This window comes from Nanorana parkeri, unplaced genomic scaffold (assembly GCF_000935625.1).
Source record: "Nanorana parkeri isolate BGI_ZX_2015 unplaced genomic scaffold, ASM93562v1 scaffold46, whole genome shotgun sequence".
Taxonomy (NCBI): Eukaryota; Metazoa; Chordata; class Amphibia; order Anura; family Dicroglossidae; genus Nanorana; species Nanorana parkeri.
In genome coordinates this window covers 764,772-766,174 of record NW_017306314.1, presented here as the reverse complement: position 1 = coordinate 766,174, position 1,403 = coordinate 764,772, and the positions used below count along the sequence as shown (strand labels likewise).

The window sequence follows — 1,403 nt, the reverse complement described above, 5'->3', positions numbered from 1 at the left end:
AAAAAAGTAAAAATTAGTAAAAAAATAAAAACTTTCCTAAAAAAAAAAAAAAAATACACAAGACAGTAAAAACAATAATAAGCTGTTATTCAGCTGTGCTGCTGCCACTTCCCCCACACAAACCTGCAGGCCCCCCTCAATGAGATGCCTTCTGGGGCTACCACCTCAGGCTGCCTCATTATGCGGATGGCCCTGCCCACACCAGCAATTATACCCGAAAATGTTCCAGAATGTACACCCACATGGGAAACTCAGGTCACCTTAAGTGGCGTCTCAGTATACCGCGAGCTCTAGCTCTCTATATACTGAGCTTAGGGTGACGGGAGGATGCTAGTTTGTGTCCTCCCGTTACCCTAAGGAGAACTATGGGGAAAAGCCCTAACCCCATAGTTCTCCTTTAATCCAATACATAAGGTGCCATGAGGCAGATATGAATTGTCCAAGAACATAACTGGAGGTGTGAAAAAATGAAAGACATGGTAGCAGTTGTCCGTATTACGAGGATTTAAACATAGATTGGTTGTTTTACTAGTGTCCTGCTAATAGAAACATGAATAATTAGGAAAGCCAATAATGAAATAGACCCATTGAAATGGTTCAAGGAGGACCTTAACTCCCACTATAATTAGCAGCTGCCTCATGGGGGATCTGTATTGATTTCTTCTCAATCAACAGTATTAGGCCAGAATAGTTTCCTGGAGGTCAAACTTTATGGTATTCTATCCAAATGCCTTACCTATATGGGGATTGAGAGCAGTGACAAGCATCAAAGATTCACTCATCAGTTTATTGATTCTCTCGGTATTTGCTTCAATTCCAACAACACAGTTATCAGTGAATGAGACAGATGCATCACCCAAAAGCCTGATTGAATTCAGAGTATTTTTTATCTGAAAAGAAAGAAAAAGAAATCAGACGGGGAAACAAAACCCCACAAGATGCAGGAATTTCAATGATGTATTTTTAAATGTCTGTGAAGGTTCTCATTCATCCAGGTCATGGTATATCTGTCAAAAATTATTAATTAGTCAAGGCAACTGGACTTGCTGTATTTTTCTTGAAGACGTTTCACTGGTCATCCGACCAGCTTTCTCAATTCAGAATGACGGGGTGCTGTTATTCGGCTGTGCTGCCGCCACTTCCCCCACACACACCTGCAGGCCCCCCTCAATGAGATGATCACCTTGCCTTGACTCATTTTTTTTTACAGATATTTTTAAATGCATCTTTATTATTCTTGTACAGTGATATTACAACATTAAGTTATACAAAAACAAATAAAGCGTAACTAAAATGATAAAACACAAGAGTGAAGTTGACTCATCTACTGTATCTTAAAGCAGATCTCCATGATTAATTTTTTTAATTAACCCTTGCAGAGGAGATACCCCCCCCCCCCCCGC

General features: G+C 40.1%; 1 protein-coding gene across 1 annotated transcript in view; it reads right to left on the bottom strand.

Moving 5' to 3' along the window:
- The window catches only part of FH (fumarate hydratase), a 31,779-nt gene that overhangs the window by 479 nt on the left and 29,897 nt on the right, over window positions 1–1,403 (bottom strand). Inside the window, exon 9 of the mRNA XM_018573004.1 lies at window positions 737–890. Coding sequence (XP_018428506.1) covers window positions 737–890 — 154 coding nt within the window. The remainder of the gene's footprint in view (window positions 1–736; window positions 891–1,403) is intronic.